A 25,329-nucleotide genomic window follows, 5' to 3' on the forward strand; every position below is an offset into this window, starting at 1 on the left:
AGAAGATGTAGATGTGAGCCGCCCCATCAAAGGGCACGATGACATATGCTATCAGAGAAGCTGTAGATATGAGCCGCACCATCCAAGTGCCCTATGGCAAATGCTAACAAAATAGCTGTAGATATGAGCAGTGTCAGGCGACAACGCTGATATCTGAACAGCGTAGCACTATATGTACCTATGCAGACGTACTCTTAGATGAACGTCCTTTCAAGTCTGCAGTTCGCTGGCCACATACATCGCACATTGAACGCGTATGAAGGGCTCTAGCATGCGCTTACCTATAGAACATAGTTCAAACAATGACACGACCCAATTAATTGTTTGACAATAGGTTACTATATTTAATTAGGGATAAATGTTATTAAAAAAGTTAAACTCTTAAAGCCAAATATAATAAAGAACACACTGCTCATTTGTTTTGCGTTCATTTTATTACACTTATGAACAGCACATTCTATTATAATGCTACTTTCAACACAATATCTGATTAAACATATCTTAGGAAAACTTAAACGATTATAAAAAGTCCAATTTATGTTTATGGTAATGTACATTATATAAAGAAACAACAAATATTTATAAATACAAGTATGTGCATTTTAAATAACGTTAGTACATCTCTCATATTCGTAATCATGCGTATGGGTCCCGTAATAAAAAGCACGAACTGAAGCATATTTAAAATAACACATAAGGCCACTCCAAATTTATGTGTTGGTCTACGGATTCTTTTGTAAAAAAGTTGAAGAGGCGAGCGATTTTTTTTTAAAACAGGAAAATTCTCGAGCGAGCGAAGAGCGAAGAATAAAAAAATCACATTTCGATAGAAAAATATTGCATTATCAAGAGATACAGGTTTAAACAGCTATATTTTACATTTAAATCAATTCTTATACAAAAAATATATATCGACCTCATATTTATAGGAGTAAGTTGCATATGACCTTTGACCACGAAATATACATGTAACCATATCATTGAAGTGAGGGACCAATGTCTACCTACTGCTGTTTTAAACAGTGAAAGCTGTGAAAAGGTATACCATGTTGCAAGCTGTGAAAAGGTATACCATGTTGCAATAGCACTTGAAGAGGGACAATCATCAAAATGATAATGACAGACAGTCGGACAAAGGCCATGCATATAATCCAATGTCTCTACCTTATTTGAAAAGGGGCATATCGATGGCTAGTACGGTACTGTAATTTTTCTGAAATAAATTTATACAATTAGAAATAACTAGCTGTTAAACATGTTCCGTCAACCATGTTTTTTAAAAATTATAAAACATTGTCCCTGTGAAATTTTTAGAGCCAACATTAAATGATTTTATGTTTATTTTTGTTCACTTAAAATTGTGTTAAGGAAATATTTGCCTACATATTCTGTCTGTCTGTCTGTTCGAACGTAACTAAACTCTCAAATAAGTACAAGATGTGTTTATATTTTAAGGGTTGGCTGCAGCAACTTTTCACCGCAATTTGTTAAAACGGTCACGACAGCGAAACATGTACTGCTCGCTCAGGAAGCCATTTTTGCTTGTCGTCTCGATCGAATTTTTTAATGTCTGCAGTTATCGATTAAATAGGTTACGAAACACTATATTTGGCATTCGCATTCAGCGTCAAAATCGTTTCTGCTAGATCGCGTTCTTTTTTTTTTCACAAATTTAAAAAACATGCGCTATGGTTACTGAAGGACACAAAAAATGAGTGCGAGCGGTCAAATAATTTTTTTTCCATTTTGAACAAATAGGTGTGGCAAATCCGACGACCAACAGATCATTTTGGAGTGGCCTAACAAACACATCAGTTTAATAAGTATTCCATTGTCAAGTTTGCGTTGATTCAAGCTCTGTGATATGTAAGTATCAAGTACGAATCTACTGTTGAGACATCTCTCCAATTTAGGACAATTAAACCTCGGTGATATAATAAGAAGGGACGCAGCACCCACGTCCTCTGCATTCGTGTTTTTGTTAAATGTTGATCAGATGCAAAGTCCAACCAAGCTGTCGTTTTTTGCTGTCACATTACGTAGAAAAGGTTGCAGCTCTCCCAGGTCAAACATCTCCTTTCCCCACGTATTGATTGCCAATGTCAAACATGCAATCCCAATAATATTCATCGGGATCCCTACCAAAGCCTGTATAAAGTAATCAAACATTCTAACAGCTTTATAAAAACAAGTGGAGCATCAACGGCACATTGAAGCATTTTAAAACATTTGTCGAAAGTTTCATAAAGCTTCATGGCGGGTTCAAACTGTTTATTTTCTGTTGTTTCTTTTTTATCAAATATAGCAAACACGACAGTACATGACAACACGTCAACAACAAAAAGAATTGCACTAATTCAATCAAAATGTTGGCTTGAGATTATTGCAGATATATTCAATAAACGAAACTCACGTAACATGAGATAGGTCAAACTCAAATCAGAACGAACAAGTCCTTTTCCGGAGACAAGGGATGCAATGTATATACACCATAACTTGATAGACAGCATAAACCATCATTAAATTCCTTAAAACACGGTCAGTGTTCTGTAACGATTAAATAGTTTATAAAAATCGATTCCTCTGATTTAAGAAAACTGGACATGCTTTGTTAGTGTTACCATGTCTGGAATAGATAGAAACCCCGTAGAGAACACGATTGCATTTGGAGGGGTAGCTACTGGCAACATGAACGCATACGAGCACGCCACAGCACAGGATATCATCAGGTAGAGGGGATTTTCGCCGATTGTCAATGACTGAAAACAATTACCAACAACAAATAAAATAACGCTTCACATGGCAAATTTAATTATGAGTCAAAATGCGTAACGCGTCTTCGTTATTGAGCCTCCATCTGTGTAAATGTTTAATGCATGTGCGTACAGTGCCGTCCACGATAAGCCTGTGCAGTCCGCACAGGTCTATTAGGGACGACACTTTCTGCTTTTATCGTATTTTTCGTTTAAAGGAAGACCTTCTTGAACAAAATCAAGTTAAGGGGGAAGTGTTGTCCATGATTAGCCTGTTATAGACTGCACAGGCTAATCTGGGACGACACTTTTCGCACATGCATTCAATTCCGTTTTCTAAGAGCGCGATAATATTATACCAGATTTAGCAGGATGGGAAGCAATAGCTGTGCAGTGGCCGTGTTGCTCGAGACCTCCGTTGCAGTGGCGACGATCAGGGAAATAATTAGATTCATCACCCAAGTTTCCTGACCCCCGAGAGATTTCAGTTTGTGTCCAAGCCATTCGGACAGACCTGAAACCTGTGAAATTTGTTACATATTCGTAAACCAATACCCTATAAACAAACATTCAGTTAAATAAGCAATACTTGAAAGAAAATAATAACAATTAGCATCACAAAAAGTAACAATGAGGATGGTAATAATAATGATGACGACGGCGATGCTGCTGCTAATGATGTTGATGATAAAGTTAACACTTTCCTTGATAAGGGGCACAATGCAATATAATTGAGTGCGAAAGTCCACGAGTACTGAAATGTTGATGATATTAAAACAGCGCTAATTTAAATAGAAGCTTGGTAAATTAGATTTATTCCGTTTCACAAATGCGTATTTAATGTGGTGGAGTTTGTCAGCATAATTAGATAAATATGTCATTCGTGAAGCACCACCGTGCTTTTTGTTAAACTCTAGAAAGATACTGCTGTTAGGGCCTTTGGCCTTGGTAACAGTACCTTCTAAGACTTACAAAACGAATTATCACCACTTCAAGAACGCACTATGTATTATGTATTTCTTTCTGTTTTATTAAAAATCCATATTTTATGAGTAAATTATAAGTGTATTATTATGTGTGAGCATCTTAATGCCAAGATTACCTGGCTAGCGTTAGCCATAGCGAAGCCACCTCCGAGGAGCACAATCACACCCCACGGCAGTTTCTCTACAGCGACCGACCATTTCAATAACGGCTTATAGCCTGGTGTACCTGGCGAGAAACACGAAATACAAACAACACACTAAGGCCAACATTAAATACAGATTGTAAATGTTTTCGAATCTTTTTGATTGATTTGAAGTTTGAACATCGCCATACCATCCAGAAAGTAAACACAAGTAAGTTAACTCTGTTATAGTTAATAAAGGTACTACCGTTATCTTAAAAACAAATATTCTTCAGGTTTATGTGTAGCTGTTTATTTAACTTAGTCACACTACCCACATTAATGTTTATACATACCCACGAATTGACAAACCCTTGAATTAGGATGAGGTTTGGTTTTTACTTTACATAACTTTTACCAAGAAATTGAAAATTTACTTAACCCTAAAACCAAAATGCATAGGCACTATACCTGTATTTTATTCTCTCGAACACGATAATTACCATACGAAAAACGAAGTTACGAAATAGCTCGTAAAACTATTTATGTCTAGCGCCTAGAAAAAATGCATTGGCAAACAGCGTATACCCAGATGAGACGCCGCATGATGCAGCGTCTCATCTGGTCTACGCTGTTTGCTTAAAGGAATTTCTGTAAGAATTCTAAATAAATAAATCAATATACTAGACATCCCTAATTTTGGAAATAAATTGATCCAATTTAGAAGGATGGGGGAGTCCACTAGGCATACATAAGTTAAGCTATTTACCCACACTAATTTTGAACATACCTCCTTTGAACCAACCAAATACATTTGGACGTTCACTGGGTAGTAAGAAAAGTAGAACGCTCAGGAGAATACATGGCGTCGAATCGGACAAGTAGCTTAAATATATAAATAAATACACCAAACATTTTGTTAACGACTTGATAATAATCAAAATTAGATATGTTTAACATCAGTTTTGCATATTTATCTTTATTATGAGGAATTTTGATTTCAATACAATAGTAAAAAAAGATTGCATTGAAGCACACATGTTTTGCTTGAAGTGGTCATGCTCTTAATTCGTATAATTGATAACAGTGTCAACATCTTATTCTTGTGAACTTTAACCGATATGTGTCTTTGATCCAGGAATTTTAACAACAATCTCGATATGGCACCATCAATCAAATTCGATTACTTCGGTAAAATGTGTTACGTGCACGTCAACGCCGATATTAAATGTATAACCGAGATTGTGTTTATTTTCCCACGAACGAACCCTCACAGACTTATGGGAAGTTTTTATTAACAAATTGCATTGTCTTGTGTACTTGAAGAAAGTTCCACGGGTACGCCAAGAACCTATTGATAATTGTATTAAATGTCTCTGTCTTATATTTTCTGCGACTACTTTTTAAAAACGTTCATTGCATTTGGACTGTTAAACGTTGAATTTGTTTTAAGAAAAGTACAGATCGTTTTTAATCGCTTTAAGAATGCCAACCCCTAATATTCAATACTGAAATAAATCAACCACGTTCGTTCATAATACGCATACGGAGGCTACTTATCGAAGCAGATAACCTAATCGAGTTATTTGCCTCACCTTTTGCCTTTTTTATCAGTAGGAAATATGATTCCCCAGCCTTTTATGTTCGGGGGTTCTCGAAACAACCACAGGACTACCAGAAGAATGAAGATTATCAACATCTGTAGCTCCGCCAAACTGAAATTGAGATAGAGGAATTAGATATAATTTCTTATCTGAGGTCCGTTAGGTATGACATATTACACAAACATGGCGTTGAAATGACTTGTACGTTTCCCCTTTAATGTTTAAACAGTTTAGGCTGAGTTTGATCAAACTATAAGTTATTCATAAGGTAATTACTTTAAATCATTATTAGTCATTGGACATTAAATCCGTTGATTTCGTGTGTTTACCAACCCACGAATTTAACAAAAACAAATTGGAAACAACGCAAATGTATCATTATTTTCTCAAACATAAGAAATAGACACATTTACGTGTTACCAAAAAGGTTGCGTTTTTTTTCTAAACAAAAACACGTTATCTTATGCCGACAAATACAATTGGTTAAACAGCAATCTTTACTCGAACACTTTGGTTAACAATGTACTTAAAATGAATAATACATTATCTATGCAGCTAGTGCAGTTTATTTCACAAGGAAATTTGATACCAATATGTGTTAATATTGTTATTATTACACACATGTAAATATCTTAAAAAAGAAAGTCCGATTAATACAAGTAATATATCTTTCTTAGACGCTCTTGTTTAAAATAATGTGCACGTACCTTATCCAACCTAGTTTTTTTAACTGATCTCGAATTACACCACTTATTGCAACTTTAGCTTCCGGGTCCATCTTTCGAAAGCAGCTAAATGAAACCAAATACAAAAGAAGTTATCTTAAATAAATATTTGCCAACATTTGAAGTTTGTACATAACCAATTGAAATGAGAGATTTAAAAAAGAACTAATAACAAATAGTGCATTGAGAAACAAATAATACGCTAGGAGAAACGTCCACATTATTGACCTACGTTAACATGAACTATTCAAATAATACGCTAGGGGAAACGTCCACATTATTGACCTACTTTAACATGAAATATTCAAATAATACGCTAGGGGAAATGTCCACATTAATGACCTACGTTAACATGAAATATTCAAATAAAACGCTAGGGGAAATGTCCACATTAATGACCTACGTTAACATGAAATATTCAAATAATACGCTAGGGGAAACGTCCACATTAATGACCTACTTTAACATGAAATATTCAAACATGTAAATACTGTTTAGCATAATAATTGGTCGCGCTGTCGGAAAACAGGACTTAATTAATGTGCGTCAATTTTCGTCCCATACTATCATGTGCAGTCCGCAGAAGATTATCAGGAGTACACTTTCCACCTAGACTGGAGTTTTGTTAAAGGGAGACGTCCTTTAAGCAAAAATATCATAAAAGCGGAAAGTGTCGTCCCGGATAAGCCTTTGCGAATTGCACAGGCTTATCGTGTACGACATTTTTCGCACGTGCATTTAGCCGAGTTTTCCAAGAAAAACCTTCTAATTAAAACCTTGTGTTCTCAATCAAATCCAGAATCAGATATATGAAATATAGTAACTTCTTTTTAATCTCCTATCATTATTAATACAGCCTCGTTCTGTCAAAACTGGGCTTAATTCATATGCATTAAGTGTCGTCCAAGTTAGCATGTGCAGTCCGTCAAGACTGGATTTTCGTAAGAGGAGACGTCGTTAGAGGAGACGTCATTAAACGTCGAAACGTAACATAACAGCGGAAAGCGACGTCCCTGTTCGGGCTGCAAAGGCTAAACTAGGACGACACTCTACGCACATGCATTAATCCAAGTTATGCCAGTTAAATTCTAAATACCAAACCTAATGACAACCTGAGCCGAAGGAACACCAGCGAAAGCCAAAGCCATGCCAAAACGAGGCATATCAAGGCCATCGGAAAAGCGAACCCCATCCACTTTGCAAATGAAAGCGGGGACTCCCCTTGACCATACTCGTTGTAGAACCTAAAATTGAGTTACCAATAATCACATTATAACAACTTAATAATACGGTATGTAAGTAACTGCAAGTATTCAGCTAAATCACACGTTAACAGGATTCAAGATATCAAGCAGATAAGAGATTATTATATAGTGTATTTGGATGAATAAATACATATTCAAAATTTTCTATTGTCGATAGATACGTTTTGACCGGCTGTCACGCTTGGTATGCGTCGTTAGTGACAAAGTGCATAGAGAGATACTAGAATATATTAAATAAGTCGCTCTGAGAAAAAAGAGTTTAATGCATGGGCACACAAACTGTGTAGTTCGCATTGGCTTATCAGGGACAACACTTTCCGCTTTAATGTTGTTGTTTTTTTCGTGTACATAAAGTATCTTTCAAGCATTATAACACAACAGTTTATGCGGAGAGTGTCCTCCTTGATTAGCCGGTGCAGGCACTTAACGCACATGCATCAAAATCGCTATTCACAGTGCGAGTCTCATTTATTTTCGTACGAATCTGCGATTTGTTTGAGGACAAGGTTTGGTGGAGTTCCGGTCAGCGTGGCGATGCCTCCGATGTTTGCTCCGTACGCCACGCTCAGGGCCAGGCCCTTGGACAGCCGATCAAGCTCGACCTTCTCGACTTTCGATAAGCATTCGTCACCCGAAGTCTCCTCACTGGACCTAGAGAAAGTTTCATAGGGTCTCATTACACTCATTGTAAAAGTGTTACGTTCACAACAATTGTGGCACATGTACAAAGCATTGCACAGTCTTTATATGGTTATTATTAACGGCAAGTAATCAGAATCAATTCCGAGCGGACAAAGAGTACGAGAATGGGCACTTTTTCTAACGATCCTAAATACAATTTTGTAACAAAAAAGCAAATTGTTGCATTATCAATATTTCACATTGGTGCTATGTGGGAATCTTTAATTGTGCACGTTGTTCTGAAGTCTGTGCAATATTATTGTTCTCTCTGTAAGTGCTTATTGCAAGAAATTATGAATTATGCCAATATAACTTAAAAAATCTAAATTTAGGGTGTGTCGTAACTCATGTATTTTCTCGTCACAGGCAGTAAAACAACAGGTCATATCTCTTTTTCTAGAATTGCAATGTATTTCATCATGTTTACTGGATATAAGATAATTTCAGGTCTCCAAAATAGATCCCGATTAGTCTCTCATTAAAGCATCAACACATTTGGTTATACAAAGTGAAGTGAACGATTTCAATAACCATCGTGTTTTATATTTATGGACGACATTAAAAATCAGTTTGTTTTTTTCATTTAATCTGAAACAATTTATACTTACGGCTCTTCTGTAGAAACTGTGTGGTTTTGATGACTTGTGTCCTTTACAACGTCCTTGTCACTGTCTGTACCTGCCATCTGAAAAGCCTCATTTGCTTGGCCATTGGAAGAGGCCGCAGCCCGTGCTGTAAAATGGTATATTCATTGAAGGATAAGGTCAGGGTATCTGAGAAACACAGCCTATGCTGACAGGCAGTATGCACATTTTATATTTACTATGTCTATATTAATGATAGGACAGAAACCTGTTTTTTGTATGGGTATTAACCTCCATGAACCCATTTTTAAAGAAGCAATACATATATTCTACAACTAAATGATTTTTTATCAGAAAACTCAACGGGCTTATAAACTTATACGACTCTCAATTTTTAAACGATGGACAGGATGATATATGTTCATAAGTTGCTGGACCACTATTTTATGGAAAGCTTTGGTAAAAGGTTAAGGATTTGGTTCAGAAAACACGCTGTCTCCTATAGTCTTACACAGATCTGCAAGCCTCAAATTGTACTCCCTTTTACTTCTCGTCCGATACATTTAAATACACAAATGCACAAGTCTATTTTTTACATCGCTTCATTTTTAGCGGAAATAAATATACAACGAGGAATGACGCTTGACGTTTGACGTGTGAATCCTGACGTCATGAGCATTTGCACAAATTAAAGGTCGAACACGTTTTTTGGTGTCTTTTTTGCTTTTTATGTCTAAAATGTATTACATCTTGCTATCACATTGTTTATTTTTGTTAAATTGGAACCGTTTAAACAGTAAATGATATCTGTATAATGGATAACTATAATATGAGGCAATTGAAGGCGATAGCAGCTCTTTCTGACATCTAAAGGGTAATACATGGCCACGTTAGGTGGCCGAAGCAATTGCTTAAAAGTTGTGTACGAAACTGAAATGCTTTTTAAGACCATTGGAAGCGGCAGCATCCCTTGCTAAAATATTTTATAAAAAGTATAAGTTGAAGTGTGGGCGGGCTTTACACAAAACACGAGTACTCTTAATAATACTAAAAGCAGGGAAACAGAAAATTGAAGCTTTACAGATTGGCTTAAATGATAGAATTCTTTGAGGAAAAAGGCCAAAATGTGACGAACTTTTCGTCACAAAAAATAGACGTCTTTTGTATTTTTTTTGAGGAATATATAAGGAATTGCAGTGTATAATGCATGTTCTTCTGAAACAAGTATTTAATCAAGGAAAACAGTTGTATTGTGTAGTTGCGGATTATTATAAAGAGTTTGATTCTGTTGTTCGACAAAACCATTGAGTCGCGAGCTCATTATTTCGAGACTAGATGAGTTATATTTTTTCTTTAATATAAGAGGTATAACACAAATAAATGAACACGATCTTAAATTTTCTCTGTGTTGTACTTAGATGAATTTAAGGCCGGTGACCCTATATTTTTATTTCATTTTTCATATAGTATTTGTATATAGTACTTGAATATAAATTTTGAACAAAATCTATTTGGTGGAAAAAAATCAGCAAAACTGCAGCAACACCCCTTAAGCCGATAGAGTTAAGATGTTTTGGGATTTTCCCGCGCAAGTTTGAATCCTGTCGACAACGTATACTTTTTGCGACGCGTTTTATTTCCTTTCTAACGTAATTTGATTTAATAAAGCATATAGGCTATGCTTATGGTTAAATATGGTGCAATTTTATGCACATTCTTCAATTGTTAAAATTAAAACAACTTTATGGCTTAATTTGGTGATTTACTGCTGAAAATTCGAGTCATGCATGTTGCATTTTTATTTTTTTTCTAAAAGTAAACGGTAAATCTGTCTATTTCTTGGTATTTTTCCAGCATATAGTGTTTCTATAAAAACTAAGTTCAAATATTACTTAAATGATACTATTTTAAATGTTATGACACTTTGTTTTTAACAAACCCAATTTCTACTTGGCTGAAATCACTTCCATTTCATGGCGATCTTCCATAGATAACAAGTTATAAAAAGTAAATGTCTGTAAAAGAATACTCATTTCATCTTGTTAAAACTTTAAATATCTTTACTGCATCTGTACAAACCAACTGCATGCCCATATTTGGAAATCTGGATGCATTATAGAACTTTCATATACCACAGGGGTGCAAATAAACTGGACAAAAGCCGAGCGTGTGGGTGGTTTTGAAAAAAAAATATGTATATATTTTTTTTATGTACGGAAAGCCTACCTAAAAGTGTGCATGCTGAAATGATGCTGATTAAAAAATAATACATTATATTATATTTGGATAGGTGTCCATTATGGATGCGCTACCTTAAGAGGAACACACATTTTCCGGTATTTATGTGATGCAATTATAAGATTTGTTTGATAAACTATATCATATATTTGTATATATTTCATATATTTCTACAACAGCAAAATTTTTAACTGTCGTCAACGCCTTAGATTGATCGATGCAAAAATATGCCATTTCATCCAAATATGTGTTTTTAACATTTAAGGAAACCACGTAATTACCTGATTTTATTCGAACGTCCTTCACAGTTTTGCTCACAGCCATTATGATCGGGATCATCATAGACGCCGCAGCCGTGTTGCTGATCCACATGGACAAGAACGCTGTGGTCGTCATCAAACCTAACATCAACCTTGAAAAAGAACACATATCTCATATTCCAATTTTCGAATAACCGAAACAAAATATATAAAATCAAAGTGTTTTTTGTGTCGTTTTAAGTTGTACTTTGTCTTATTAATAAACTAAACACGAAATGTTTTCCAGATTCATATTTCGTTTCAATTTGAATATTAAGCAAATAAACGTTTGACAATGATACTGAACTGTACCATCTGTATGACCGTTTTTGCTTGGATAGAACGGGAATCAAGTGGCGCAGCTGTTGTGGAGAGATACATCATGATTTACCCTTCTTTGCACTCTTATCCTTTTGATACGCATAAGTCTTTAGTTTTGAACATATTTATTGGGTTAAAATGGATTAAACAAATTAAGATATAAAAACTACAGCCGAAAAAGGACTCAGTCTCACCTGAATGCGACAATCGGATATAACATATTATATATTGTGCATTCATTGTTTGTGAACATTTCTGCCTCGCCTTGTGGGCAAATAATAAAATATTATATGTACAACAATCTTTTTTCATGAAGAGTAATAATTTTATGCTTAATCGACGGCACATTTAATGCAATTGGAACGTACATTTCAATTTGAAGATATTCTAAAATTGGTTACAAATTTTGTATAGTATTTCTGATTTCTCATCCTAAATATATAAAGTCCTCGGTATGGAATGAATAATCAATGTATGAAACCATTTGCAAAATTTAGGAAAAAAATACTCTAAATATACTGAATCAAAATCTTGACTTTTATTCAGCCCTTTACTTACGAATTTCACAATAACAACTTAGGAGGCGATCGTGAAACAAACACTCTGCTCAAAATATTTATTAAATTTGACGCGCACTTGGTTCCTTCTGTTCATTATGCGGTACCTAATTACAAAATTATGCCATGTTTATTAACATGTGATTGAACTAATCTAAACGTAATATATCAATCGAAGGACAGGTAAGGAAGTTGTTTGTGCATATATATATATTTAACATAATACCAAAACATGACCAATATTTCAATGTGAAATCAGATTCAGTTTAGAAACTTAAAGAAAACTAATGGCCTGCATTTAAAAAATATATTTATGGTAACATTATTTGAAAGGTCTAAAAACGTATTTATTTTGATCATACAACTGACTTTTTTCTTGGCATGTATGTATCTTCTTTGCAAATGATTCCATGACCGTAGAATTGATTTCTATTCCATCTTTATAAATGCAACAACGTTCCGAATTATGAAAATTTTTAATGAAATTTTTGAAAAAGCAGGACAAACTTTTGTTTGTCCATTGAAAGAATATGATTGACTGATTCACGTCCTTGTCTCTTCCTTTGCATCTCTTTTTTTCCAGGTCAGATTCAAAATTGGTCCATTTACATGTCTCGTGGTCAGATGGCGACGTCCATGCCGAGGCCGGTATTTTTCGCCGTTTTCTACCCTTTAATAACTTGTGTTATTATTTAAATTCCGCCCACTTTCCAGCCATATTAGCATTAAAGTTACTGACGTTTATTTCATAGTAATATTCGCTCTATATCTCGACTTTACTCGGTGCGAAATTTCTTAGCGGGATGACCTAATTGGAGCTCTACTAAGAAAATTTGCGGGGAGTAAAGTCGATATACAAAGCGAATTTAAATACGATATAATCGCTAATCACTTTTTAACTGATATGGCTGGAAAGTGAGCGTCCTTAAACAATTAAACAGGAATAATAAAGGGTTTAACACGGCGTAAAATATCTGTCTCGGCGTGGACGTCGCCATCTTGACTATCACGTGATTACCCCATCTGACAATTATTTGACTGTAAAAGAGACTTTTTAGTTTCACACACCACTTATATTTAAAAGTTCAAGTGTTTCATCAATCTTATGAAACCATGTTATAACATCAATTCTGACATATACAATATTAATTGATGTAACAACAATCTACAACTTGTGTTGCATAGTGAACACTTACCGTTTGTAGTTTATATGTATAACACGTCTTGCCTCATAAAGTTACGATTGCTGGTTTGCATTAAATCATTGAGTAGTAAAGATCGTAATTGATTGTGTCGACTTTCTATGCTTTCATTAAATTCTGATGATTTGTTGTTAATTTATAATATACTCATAATGCAATTATTATTTTAAGGTGCCGGATATAATACATGAGCATCATCTTCATAATAGCTGTTTAAAAACAAAATACACGTCATCTCATTTGAAATCAGAATGCTTTAGTTTCAAATATCAATTGTGTGTATCTGCAATATCTCATAAACCAAATATTGAATCTATCATGCCCAAAGTCCAGCAGGGGAATACTTTTGTAAATATGCCGATACAAACGAGTTTAGAGTTTTTGTTGCATAACCGGAACCTTTTTGGATTGGTCGAATAACCATAGTTGAATACACATAATAGTGAGACATGTTTATATAATGGAACATGTCGATTTTATAAACTACTTTTCGACAAAACAGTCTTAAAGTAATAATTTCCGCAATATTCAGGTACAATATCTTTTTTTATTTTCTGGCTTTTTATTCATCAGCGTTTTAATTGTTCGTATCGTACATGCAAAAATATATAGTACATGTTTTGGGGTTAAATATTGAAACCGTTAGGTCTTTTATACTAGTCTATTTCGTTAGCATTTATTATTAAACATGCATTGACGATGCTGTAAGCTAAACACAAATAAATGTTGTATGAGTGATACAAAGTACATTTAGCTACATTGAAAGTTCATGCGTAATCAAAACCACTTATACGAATGCACTGTTGCAAAACTTGAATAAATTGGCTTCAAACATAGCCGTTCTTGACTCATTAATCTTGTGAAAATGTGAAAAATAGCGTGTGTGTTTTTTTCGTTTTATTGCTCTGTTGTATCCCAGGTAGATGACTGTAAATTGGGGTAACTAAAATAATGATATCATTGTGTAGGAATGTGTTTGATACACCGCGCAATGTTCTCATACCTGATTTAAGGTGTTACCACTTGAATAAAAGTACACCGCTTGTATAAGTACATAAAACACTCAAACAAAGGCGACATTTGTAGTTTTAAAACTGGACTTTTAAATTGAGAGGTAATACTTATTGAATATTTATTGTTACTAGCAAATGATTGCAAGTCATATTTAAACGGATGTCATAAATAATCTGACTTCAATATCAAATATCCGAACATTAACGAGCGAGCGCGGGATTGGCCTCGGGCAGCATCGGACGCACGCCGTAATTTCTATGAGCCCCCCCCCCCCCCCCCCCCCCCCCACCCCGCCAAGCCAATCGTGCATTCGCTCATACATCGTCGCTGTTCTTCGAAAACCAAGTAAGTCAATTTTTACAACTTTTCAATAGGCAAAAAAAACATTTTTAAATATACTTATTTAGATAGTCTTAAAAAAAGAACAAAATATCAAAGAGAAAACTGCGTAAGTCCATTTTTAGAATTAAAATGACAACAACAGGCCTTTATATTTAAATAAATAAAAAGTATGCCCATTTTGACATAGGCTATCTAAATTAATATATATTTTAAAACTTCAAAAAATATTTAAAAAATGTTTTTTGAAAAGTTGGAAAAATTGACTTACGCAGTTTTTGCAGAAACAATTAGTGCACCAATGAGTGTTCAGGATTTTCTCACGTGCTCATAACTATGCCTCCCAATTGGATATTAAATCCAGTATTTTCGCAGAAAATGACCCGTGAACCAGCCGTTCTTATAAAAACAAATAACAATTTGCGCCAAATGTGACTAACGCGGTTTTCAAAGAACAGCGACGACATGTTCGTATATCGTCACAGGAAATTCACATGACATAAAAATTATAATGTTTCACAAAAGATAAAAACGCGCAATTGGTATCTCGTTTAATCTATGTTACCAGACCACATCTAGCGTTGAAATTTTGGCTATTTCTATAAGAAACAATTATTTTTCATGTGTTTTCTTTATTTTGTGACATTTTTTACGCAATATTCTTTGTTTGTAAGTGTTTATGGGGCTTTAAGTGTCACTCATGTCTGTTAAGGGCCCGCCCGAATTGACGTATGAAAAACAAAACAAATTATGAACATCTTTACTCACGATTCCTATCCTTTATGCTTTGCCGTTGGCATTCATGCTTTCGGAAAAAGTCGATTAAACAAGCTGCGTTGAGTACGCAAATCAAAATATAACATTTATAATAAATATAAATGCACCCACATTGTTAAACCTTTATTATCATACTGAATATTTTAACTCATGACGTATGGATTTTTTAAAAGAGGTTCATGAAAAATATATCAGTTGGCATTTTGACAATCACCTCAGGGCAGTTCTTATGTAAAATATAAACTCTAGAATAATTGAGCCTCGTTCTGGGATACGAAAATGCAGATGCTCTTATCCAGACACACCTTAGAGCATGATCGTAAAGTGTCGTCCACAATTAGCATCGTGCCGATTAGCATTGTGTCGTTCCGCACTGGAACGACATTTTCTGCTTCTTTGTTTAAAGAAAATCTCTTCTTAGTGAAAATCCAGTTCAGGCAAACATTGACTAGTCTGTGCGGACCTACACTGGCTAATCTGATACGCCACTTATCGTACACGAATTAAGCACATATCGAGACTTAAGGACAATTCTAATAAACCTACATGATCGGTTGCGCGCCCACCAGCATCATGACACATAGCGAAATTCGAGTGTGGAGACCTGTCTCTTCCAAGGCCACAGCGATTATGAGGCCGCCCAAAAACAACATGGTTGTGTCCTGCAATTTGAATAATAATGTGTTGCATTCGGACACGTTTTTTAAATATTTGTGGAAAACCCTGTTTAAAATAGTATAATCATATATTCTGTGTAGGCAATAATAGCATTCAAGTAAAAGTTTAATCAATACAAATCTTGGTAAACTCCAACTTTAAGTTACACATGAACATACTTAAGTCAATATTCTGACACAATTTTGATTGTTTTCAAATATGACAATCATGCTTAATGTTGTATACACATACATATTTTTGATTTTTGAGTTTTACTTAACCCTGATTTTAAAGAGAAAATATGCAAAATCTCTTAGCTGAGATTTGACGTAAATTCTCAATACTCAGCTGGGTGGAACCGTTAATATTAATTTCTCTGTTGATCGAAAACATTGAGAATGGCCATCATAGTGGATCATTTGCCAAACTATTGAAAATAACAGTCGATATAATAATGCTACTGATGAACACAACTTCTCTCATATAAACAATGTTTCGAACAAACCAGCTTGAAGGAGAGTAAAAATCGTTAATTTTTGTTACTAGTTGCAAACAAAGTGATGAAACTTTTGAACATTTATTCTGGGAATGTCAGATATCTAAAACAATTATTGACGGAATGTTACCCAGACAATCTTTTCCATTTATTGATAAGACAACTTTTCTTCTTTGATATTTAACGAAGTCTGCTAGTACCATAAATAATGTAATTTTATTTTTAAAGCTATACTTATACACGTGTAAAACAAAAAATTCATTCCAAGCATAGCAGGAGCCAAGAAATACCTGAAATATGAATATGATAACTTGAGAAAATTTCAATTACAAAAACAATTTAGAATCCTTTGATAGAGAATGGGAACTTTTAAATACCATTTTATCACAGACTTAGATTTTAAACGTGAGGATTGTTGTAGTTTCATCTGTTATTACAATGTTTACATCATTTATACAGCATTGCTTATTTATACACACTGAAAAATACATATATCATTAAATGCACTTATTAATGTTTCTCTCTATGCCTTTACATTTGTAAGTACAATTTAAACATCATTGTTCGTATATATACATATATATATATATATATATATATATATATATATATATATATATATATATATATATATATATATATATATATATATATATATATATATATATATATATATATATATATATATATATATTTATACATATACACACTGGAAAATGTCTTTTTTTCTTATTTCTTTTTTTTTTTCAACACAAAATTAAAAGCATCATATAGATAACCTTAGATGATTTGCATTTTTTATTTTTGCTTTTGATATCTTCATCTCTGATTGAATCACCAATGTCTGAAACATTAGGCCCTGTCCATAATTATTGCAGATTCTTACACGGTACGTGCACAGTTTCATAATAATCAAGAAGGAAATTTACCAGAATTGAGCCCTAACATATACACGTCGTGAACACGTAGATGGACTTCAAGCATTGTATCATTACACATAACAGGTTATTCTCCAATAATATTGGCGGAGCTAATATATTCTAACAGCGCGCTTTAAAGAAAATAAGTTAAATGAGGGTTCCGTATCGCAACAATATTGCTTTTAAAGGGATCTTTTCACGCTTTGGTAAATTGACAAAATTGAAAAAGTTGTTTCAGATTCGCAAATTTTCGTTTTAGTTATGATATTTGTGAGGAAACAGTAATACTGAACATTTACCATGGTCTAATATAGCCATTATATGCATCTTTTGACGATTTTAAAACCTAAAAATTATAAAGCGTTGCAACGCGAAACATTTGAATAATTTGGAGAGTTCTGTTTTTGTCGTTAAATTTTGTGAAACTACGAAGATTGCTTATATAAGGTATAAAATACATCCATTATGTGTACTCGGCGGAATAGCTCAGTAGGCTAAAGCGTTTTTACTTCAGGACTCTGGCTGGACTCCAGGGGTCACTGGTTCGAAACCTGGTCCGGGCAATGTTCTTTTCCTTTTTTTAATTTTATTCTTGATTTTTTACTGGAGCTTTTACGATCCAATGTTTACATTTATCGATATAAAGCATTTAATGAATAAGTTAAAAAATGCCAAAATCTGTGAAAAGGCCCCTTTAAAATAAAGTATTTAAACATGTTTTTAACAGCTATTGGTAAACCAAAGCTCTTCTTACCGTAACGTAAGACGCACTGGTGATTGACGCGGAGAGGACGCCGGTCATTGGGAACATGAAGATGGGCAGAAGAGCCGTGACTGGTATCGGTATGGCTTCCGTCAGCCACAGCACCGCCATCACGATGATCACGTATGCGCACTTGGATTGCTGGAAATGTTGTAAGACACTATACAGCAAATGTTAATAACAAATCATATGGACATTTACCGGCAATGAACGAGAATATTTCTATTCGATACCAATTGTTCAACGGTTGATATATTATTATACACAACATAGCGGGAACTTCACGTCAGTTTGACGTGTGTACAAATACAAATAAATCTCACGGTTAACAAATGCTAAGTTGGAAAAAAATATTAGCAATCTTACAAAATAATAACCTGTAAATACACGTTTATAAAAGAAGAAACGATCACCTTTTTCTATAATAGAGAATCCGCGTTAAATATACATTTTAGTTTTAATTTAAAAAAATGTGGACAAACCTTTTCACATTCTGGCGGGTAGTCGATTGCGAAGAACAACGGCCATCCGAACGCAATCACAGTGATCCATATGGACTTCAATGCCCATAGATGGGAGAAAAAACGCTTCACACCCATCGTTTCATATGGAGTTTATGTTAAACACCTATTTAAAAAAGGCTCAAATTTTCATTCAATCAATTGCAGTTTTAATGTCAATGACATACAGACATCACAAAGAAGTGGTAGCCCGACTGGTGTTATCATAAGGACCTTAATTTTATAAGAACGTAGCGCGTAAATAAGAAAATATGCTTGTGTCTGCTTAATACTTCAAAGTGAATATTTACTAACATGATCTATTAATACTTTTCGCAAACAGAATATGCATGAAACATATTTGTTTTGTGATATGGCTTTATTAGCCCTTCTCACACAATACAAAGAATTATATTAGTTCTAGATAAAAGGGTCGAATTTGTGAGTAAAATATCCAAGTAAGTTTTGTTTCACATGTTTATCTACAGTCGGTTTGTAAAGCAGTTATACATATTAATCTGAGTTTAATGAAATGCTTACAAGGTGTCGAAAATTAAAACAAAGCAACAACAGGCTTTCAAAATTAAAAACGATAAGTGAAAACAAATAAACACAACACAGCTCTCAATTTAAAATGTCAATATTTGTTTGTAATCTGATTATAATTATTAATTTGAATTTTAACAACTCATGACGTGTATTCAGTCTTCAATGGATAGTTTGCCCTACATCCAAACTCGCAGAATAAACTGTAATGAAACACTAAAATACCGTCTCCTTGATCAACCATCATAATTCGAAAAAGATCAAATGATAAAGAGTTTTTTGTCTTTCGATCTTTTGTTTTGAAAAACCTTGATGAGACTGACCATATTTTACGTTTTTAGTTATTTAAGAATGTTCATAACAAAATAGTTGTGTTACATAATACATGTAAATTAATAACAAATTATTATACAAAGTGCGAAAATCTGTGAACATGTCTGTTTTTTATTGTTGCGTAATGGTAAAATGTAACAGTTAAAACACTACTGTGTGAGTTGGGCAAGAAAAAACTGCACATTTCATTCTGTCTTTAAAATCCACATTTGTAAAAAAACAACGTTTAATGGTCAACTTTCACACATGGCTTCTATGTGTTACCGTGACCTTTCAGGCAGGGAAACGATTTCGTTAAACACGACACATCGTAATAAGATGGTCGAAATGTGTTGCAACGTATAGAAACAATCCATTAATACATGGCAAATTTATAGGAAAGAGATACATTTTTGAGCAGAAGCATAGACCCACAAACAGGCGGACAGAGGACAGTGCGACAGCTATATGCCGCCTTCTTTAAAGGAGTGGGGGATACAACACGTATAGACCACATTAATACTCTCGGTAAACTGGCGTCCGTCATAAGTAAAATATGAAACGAAACTATAAAATAATCGATTATTCGTATATTTAATGAAGGCGTTTAGTAACTATCTTATCTATCAATTGTGCACCTTTTCCTTGCAAGAAATGCATTAGTCAAACAAAGAAGATAACCTTTCATCCAAGTTTCAATTTTATCAAATTGAATGTTCAATTTTAGATTGCCTGCATAAGTACGCCACGAAAATCTTAACGAAAATCTTGTCTAAACGGAAAGTTCCGTCCCTGATTAGCCTGTGCTTATATTTGAAAACCGGTTATTTGTGTATACATATGTAATAAATGGTAGCAAAAGTTTAAAAGAAATACTAACTATGTTCAAGTATCAATAACCCATTCTTTAAATGAATTTGCATTTGTTGACGGTTATCAAAGTGGTTGGATTGATAATTTCATACATTGCCTTCAATAATTATCTTTCTTTAATTCGGATCCTAATTAGTCATATTCAGATAGAGATTACAGTTTTTTTCTTTGTTTTGCCCACTTCATAAATTTTTAACGTTTGTGAAATCCTTGTCGACGAATATTACGATACTTAAACAAAAGAAAAGTATCATTTGTGTTATCTAACTGCAATTTTTTACAAATGTATTGTCCCATGTATTCAATTGTTCAGTATATTAAAAAGTTGTAGACGAAAAATGGAAGCAGTTCTAATGAAATACTTCTACTCGCCTAAGATACGGAGTTTAAGTAATGCAATTGAACCACATTTCTGACAGTCGTTTGTGAACAAGTACAACGTTGTTACATGGTCATATGTACGCAAATAAAAAAATTTATTAAGCTTTGTACTTTAATAAAACTGAATTCAGTTTTAACGCGACAATCATATCTGCTCGTCCTATATCCGAACCAGCCCAGAGACTCGTAGCGGACCGCATTATCACAAGTCGCTTGTTGGTAAGTGCATAAAGCGCGGTAAAAATGCCAGTGTTGATACTTTTCAATGGGTGCACTTATCGTTAAAAATTACATATCGAGCTTTACGAATAATCTGTTTTGTCGTCTTTTTGAATGTTTAAATTGCGTTATTGAAGATGAACACCACTTCGCATGTAATCACATCCAAAATAAACCCCGTTAACGTAATTGTGATGTAAATTAATTTCTGTTCATGACACACATGCGGTGACCCTAACAGTATAATTGAAAATAACTCCGAGTATTGTTGATATATACAAATGACCATTTCGATGACTACTTAATGCATAAGTGAGTTATTTATTTGGGAACTAATTAAGACCCTACAGCACCCGTAATTTAGACCCAGTTATACAGAATGCGCTGAAACCCAAGAACATATTAAAGCTATTATGACCCAGGTTCAATATTGTGTGTACAGTATTATAAAACCAAGGGCAAAAACATGCCCACATTTGTCACAAATGAAAGATTCAAGTTACGTTCTGAAATCTCATGTTTTGGTTGTTAAATACGGATGTACGCATAAAACGAAGAGATTTTACTTGACAACAAACGAAGTGAATAATATTAAAACAATTACAACCAAACAGCTGTACATGTGAACGCTTTGATTTACATTTTGATTTATGCCAGAATTAAGTGGCGCTCTTTTTACTCGATCTTATTTAACAATTTTGTTCAAATGCATACTTTACGGTATTTTTATATTTATATGATAATGTTATTTGAAAGAAAAAAATAAACGGATGAACCAATTGATGACCAAACATTTTTTAATTATATATTTGTAACAAATATATTAATATTTCGTACGCAACGGCTGAATACAATTTTAACAAATATCTAAAATACATGTCTTTCGTTCACTATTCATGAAACAAAGCAATGCAAAACAGAACAAGACGTTACCAATATAGGTCTAAATCAAGGCCACGATCTCTTAAATCCGTAATATACAATGTTCAAGTTATTATCGCACATTAACATTCACGTATTGAGCACCTCAAGTATTCCCAATATGAGTTGTACTAGATCTTATTTACACCTTGGTCGCGCTTCATGGAATATGTGCGATCATTGTATTTATAGCCGACATGGCTTTTTGTCTACTATTAAAAGGTTACGTTTATATTTTATACGTAATTTTCACGAACAGGTATAAAGGCATGGAGCTGTTTTGTGAAAATCATGAAAGTGTTCAACACAATTTTTTTTTGTATTTGAAGTTTATCTGCTTGTAAAATTTATGAATTTTTTTGACACCAAACTATATTTGTTTCCGTGTATTTAAAGATTAACTGCTTTAACAATAGTTGGGTATATTGCACAATATTCATACTGATGTGTCACTAGTGATATATATTAGTACTTTCTCACGAATAACAGACACCTGCAAGAACAAAATATGGAGAATATTATTAATTAAAACACATTTTTCATGCATGCAACAGAGTATTGCTTTAAAAACGAGAATTCCGAATTTTTAAAATCTAACGGTTGACTTTTAAGTATAGTTTTTAAGAGATTATCGTTGAATATCTTTTTTGAATGTCGCTATATGCACGTTGGAACATGTTTGAGAAATTTAATCTGTACATGAAGTTGAACAAAATAAACATAATGTTAGTATTACTGTGTCTTTCTTAAGACACGTAAATACAAACGTTTGTTGTGCATATAATTACGTTTCACAAGTTAAGTTAACCTAATAACGTAAGAGCATTGCGAATTAGTACCGTACTTAATATGACGATCATAAAAAATTCAAACGAACTGAAGCGTTGGAGTACAATACCGCGGTGGCTTTTGTTCTTGAAATCGTTTTTAGTTCTTCGCTTGCGAGTTTTGAGTGTGTGTTTTAAGTCAGTCTGCTTTAAGCTACGGTAGGAACGATAACCACCTTAGTTACGCTTGGAACGGTAATCTGCCTGTTTATACTCTACCGCTGGTACACTGCAGACAGCAGTGTGTGTATGTAATTAATATGTGTTTAACAGCTTGTGGGACGACGTTGGCCAGTTTGTCAAGAAAATCTGTTCATGTACATATTGGCTGCTTTCAGGGAAAACGGGGCTTAATGAATGTCAAATAAGTGGAGTTCCAGGTTGGCCTTTGCACACTAATTAGCCTGTGCAATGCATACACAAGCTAATCAAGGAGGACAGTTTGTGATTTTATGGTGTTTTTCGTTTAAAGAGAGTCTCTCTGGTACTGGGATGACAATTAATGCATATTCAATAAGCCCTGTTGTTTCCAAAATGAAGCATAAATTATATTTTCTATTGATAATTTGAAAAAAAGGTTAAAAGTGATAATAATTTCAAAGTAACCTCGCTGACAAGGCAAATCACTTTTAAATCAAATAAACAACCAATGTGTTCTAAATTTTTACCTTGTGCATTTTTTTTTATAAAACATCTAAAAGGAACCTTTTCTCAGTTTGTCATTAAAAACTTAATATTGATAAATGTAAACATTGGATCTTAAAAGCTCCATTATACAACAAGAATTAAATCAAAGAAACAAAAAAAGTTACCCTCAACTGGGCTCGAACCACTGATCCCTGGAATCAAAGTCTATCGTTAAGACCATACGACCATCCGTGCTCATACAATGGGAGATGCATTTTATACTTTATATAAGCAATCCTCGTAGTATGAATAACAAGAAATATCTTTACAAAGATATACGGCGTTGATGTTGTAATGTTTGCGACCAGTGGAAGGAGATGGAATAAAGCGACTATGTATTTTAATGAAGGTAGTATGTGATAATAAGATAATATATTTTACTGTTTTAACAAATAAGAAATGAAGAACAAGAAGAGGTAAAATTGTATGTTCTGTTGTCAATAAGTATTGTTATGACTAGAGTTTCATAATTGAACGAGTTATACATTTGTTTCAATAGGAAAAAACACATATTCGCCACTGAAATGCTATGAACATAATGTTGAAATAAAATAAAAGATAATTTAATATGATGTGTAAAGATGTTAGTAGAATGTAAACATAAAAGACCCAATATTGCAAGCATCATAGTGATATGATTTTTTTGCAGAAAGACAGAACTTTATATAAAAAATGAACAAAACAAAGTACAAAGAAACATATTTACAATAATTAACGCTAAAATGGAATAGAATTAATCAAAGACAGATATATTTCCAACACCTATATATTTCCTTATTATCGGGGGCTACCGCCCCCAAACTCCCGCTTTGTTGATAGTGGTAAACAACTGCGTACCGGTAAAGTGCAATCTAGCCTGTTTTTGTAGTGTTTAGTGTGACCGTTACGGCATGAACCAATAGCTTCTTTTAATTGTAGAGACATGTGATTAATGCTATACTGCTTCGTATTTTAAGGAGAAACGTTTCGATGTAATGTTTAGAAGATGTTTTGTATCATTACAGTTTTTAATTTATTGTAATTTACATGTAATTTACAAAATAGTCATATTTCAGTTCAAATAAATGATATGCATCCAATGTTCACGGTGATTTTTGTATTATTAGCCAATGCACAATTCGGATTTATTCATTGGGGACCTATCGTGAATGAAGGTCATCTAAGGTCAAAAGTGACGTTAAACAACTCTCCAAATTATTAAATCGTTTAATTTTGTCAATTTACCAAAACGTGAAAAGGTCCCTTAAATGTCTTCAGACTTGCAAATTGAATGAGTTCAATATACTGTCAGAATTTTCATCATCAATAACTTTCAGGTTTAGTAGTTGCCTGTTAGCCATGGGCCAATAGATTTAAGCCCAGGTAACTAATTTCCAAAGGTTGGTTACAATTGAGCTAAAAAACAGGGCAACTTTTCAAAGCTTGACAACTCAATCCAATTAAAAATATAATACAAATTGGCGACTGTGGATCAATTAGGCCTAGGAAATAATTCAATTCCGGCTCACAACAAGACATGATGCATTAAAAGTCTGTCATGTCGGCAAAATTGTTGCTCAATAATTTAAAGAAAATAAATAAAGTATTAGATATACATAACACCTACACAAACATGCTTCTAGACTTGTTATTCTTAGCAAGGCAACCAAAATTCTAAAGATGGTTGCCAGTGCAGCAACAAATTGCGAACAAAAAGAGACATATTGTTGTTATGTTGTCTGAGATATCTCTATATAACATATATATGAGGATAAACAGTG

The 25,329-nt window shown here is 33.8% G+C and overlaps 1 protein-coding gene across 2 annotated transcripts; it reads right to left on the bottom strand.

Annotated features, from left to right (window-relative positions):
• Positions 1-415: 415 nt before the first annotated feature.
• LOC127840050 (Na(+)/citrate cotransporter-like) lies at positions 416-22,234 on the bottom strand. 2 transcript variants are annotated; one of them, XM_052368442.1, is made up of 15 exons: positions 22,068-22,234; positions 18,786-18,930; positions 18,295-18,444; positions 16,014-16,129; positions 11,240-11,370; positions 8,745-8,868; positions 7,936-8,106; positions 7,303-7,434; positions 6,173-6,256; positions 5,457-5,576; positions 4,652-4,746; positions 3,856-3,965; positions 3,113-3,274; positions 2,622-2,759; positions 416-2,148 (listed from the first exon to the last, which is right to left on the bottom strand). In XM_052368442.1, exons 2-15 carry the CDS (start codon positions 18,900-18,902, stop codon positions 1,993-1,995), a joined length of 1,806 nt encoding a protein of 601 aa, XP_052224402.1. In that variant the 5' UTR covers positions 18,903-18,930; positions 22,068-22,234; the 3' UTR covers positions 416-1,992. The 2 variants fall into 2 exon arrangements, with proteins under 2 accessions (XP_052224402.1, XP_052224408.1); XM_052368448.1 differs by lacking the exon at positions 7,303-7,434.
• Positions 22,235-25,329: the final 3,095 nt, after the last annotated feature.

The sequence above is a fragment of the Dreissena polymorpha genome, chromosome 1 (assembly GCF_020536995.1).
Source record: "Dreissena polymorpha isolate Duluth1 chromosome 1, UMN_Dpol_1.0, whole genome shotgun sequence".
NCBI classification, from domain to species: Eukaryota; Metazoa; Mollusca; class Bivalvia; order Myida; family Dreissenidae; genus Dreissena; species Dreissena polymorpha.

Coding starts and splice junctions, on each gene's coding strand:
- LOC127840050 (XM_052368442.1), bottom strand. CDS start 18,902: ATGGGTGTGAAGCGTTTTTTCTCCCATCTATGGGCATTGAAGTCCATA. Junction 16,130..18,294: donor CCAGTGCGTCTTACGTTACG/GTAAGAAGAGCT, acceptor TTCAAATTGCAG/GACACAACCATGTTGTTTTT. Junction 2,760..3,112: donor TTCCCATCCTGCTAAATCTG/GTATAATATTAT, acceptor AATTGTTTTCAG/TCATTGACAATCGGCGAAAA.